The 1,102-nt window shown below is 49.4% G+C and overlaps 1 protein-coding gene across 1 annotated transcript; it reads right to left on the bottom strand.

Annotated features, from left to right (window-relative positions):
* Positions 1-389: 389 nt before the first annotated feature.
* Positions 390-920, bottom strand: Pmar_PMAR005604 (hypothetical protein; the record flags this gene model as incomplete). The annotated part of the gene is made up of 1 exon (XM_002783625.1): positions 390-920. The coding sequence occupies one exon, from the start codon at positions 918-920 to the stop codon at positions 390-392; it is 531 nt and encodes a 176-aa protein (XP_002783671.1).
* Between the last annotated feature and the right edge of the window lie 182 nt (positions 921-1,102).

Genomic DNA, 1,102 nt, shown 5'->3' with positions numbered 1-1,102 from the left:
AACAGATGTCCGCAGGGAGATACCAGTGGCGATGCATGCAAAATCGGTAGTAGTCAGATGTTCTGAGACTCTCTTCAAATGAAGATTAAAGGGGACAGCCATTGTGTCATAGCTGATGATGGCTTTGTGTGAGTCATCGACGATTGTCTCCCAATGAAGGTGCGAAGTCTAGTGAGACACTCTGTCTTGCGGAAGACAGTTCTCCACGACAATATGAGAGAGTCAGGCGGAGTTCAGCTGAACACAAGCAACGTGGTTAACATTCGAAACAATATACACTGATAATAAGAATAACCTGCCGGTCGGGCCGGGCACTAAGCCTGCAGTATGCTGCCGACCAACAAGGGATATGAGCTACTCTGCATGTTCCACTCCCAACTTCAGGTACTCTATTGAGGCCCAACTACTAACCTACGCTGAGCAGCGTCATATGCGTTCCAGTCTCTTTCCGGTGCGAAGTAGCTGTAAATCGGAAAAGAGAGGTAGCAAAGACCGACCAGAATAACCAACACCTGGCCGACCGCGTTGGTCGCCCCTTTGTAAGCTCTCGGGACCACGGGGTGAGAATTGACCATCTTCCTGAGACCCTCCCGAGCGTGCGATATGAAGAATAGAATGCCGATGAGGTAGTAGCAAACCCAGAAAGGGTTCGAAAAAAGTTGGAATTCCATCTTGTAAAGATCCTTGAAGTGGACGAGCTCGCAAGAGGTATCGTCACCGCTGCAGTAGAAGGGATACATCCACTTGGTACGGAAGTAGTACTGGGGAGCGGCGGCCTCGCTGACGAAACGGAACTGGATAAGATGGACAACGAGGAAAGCCAGAAGAAATACGCCAGATATTATCATCCACAAGCCGTCCACACCCATGTTGAGCCTCTTAAACTTGAAGGTTCTCACAAGAGCAACGACAACATGCATAAGTCCACACAGCAGGAGGTATACCTCTATTGGTAGCATCAGAGTGCTCCATGGCACTGGATGGTTAAGGAAATAGCCATAACCATTGAAGTGTGGGGCACCAGCGAAAATATGGAGATTGCCAAGACCGTGGATAATGGTGAAAAAGAGAAGGAAGGCAGCAGACCTGGTCAGGCCCGACT

This window comes from Perkinsus marinus, assembly GCF_000006405.1.
Source record: "Perkinsus marinus ATCC 50983 genomic scaffold scf_1104296936946, whole genome shotgun sequence".
Lineage (NCBI taxonomy): Eukaryota > Perkinsozoa > Perkinsida > Perkinsidae > Perkinsus > Perkinsus marinus.
This window is presented reverse-complemented; position numbering and strand designations above follow the sequence as displayed.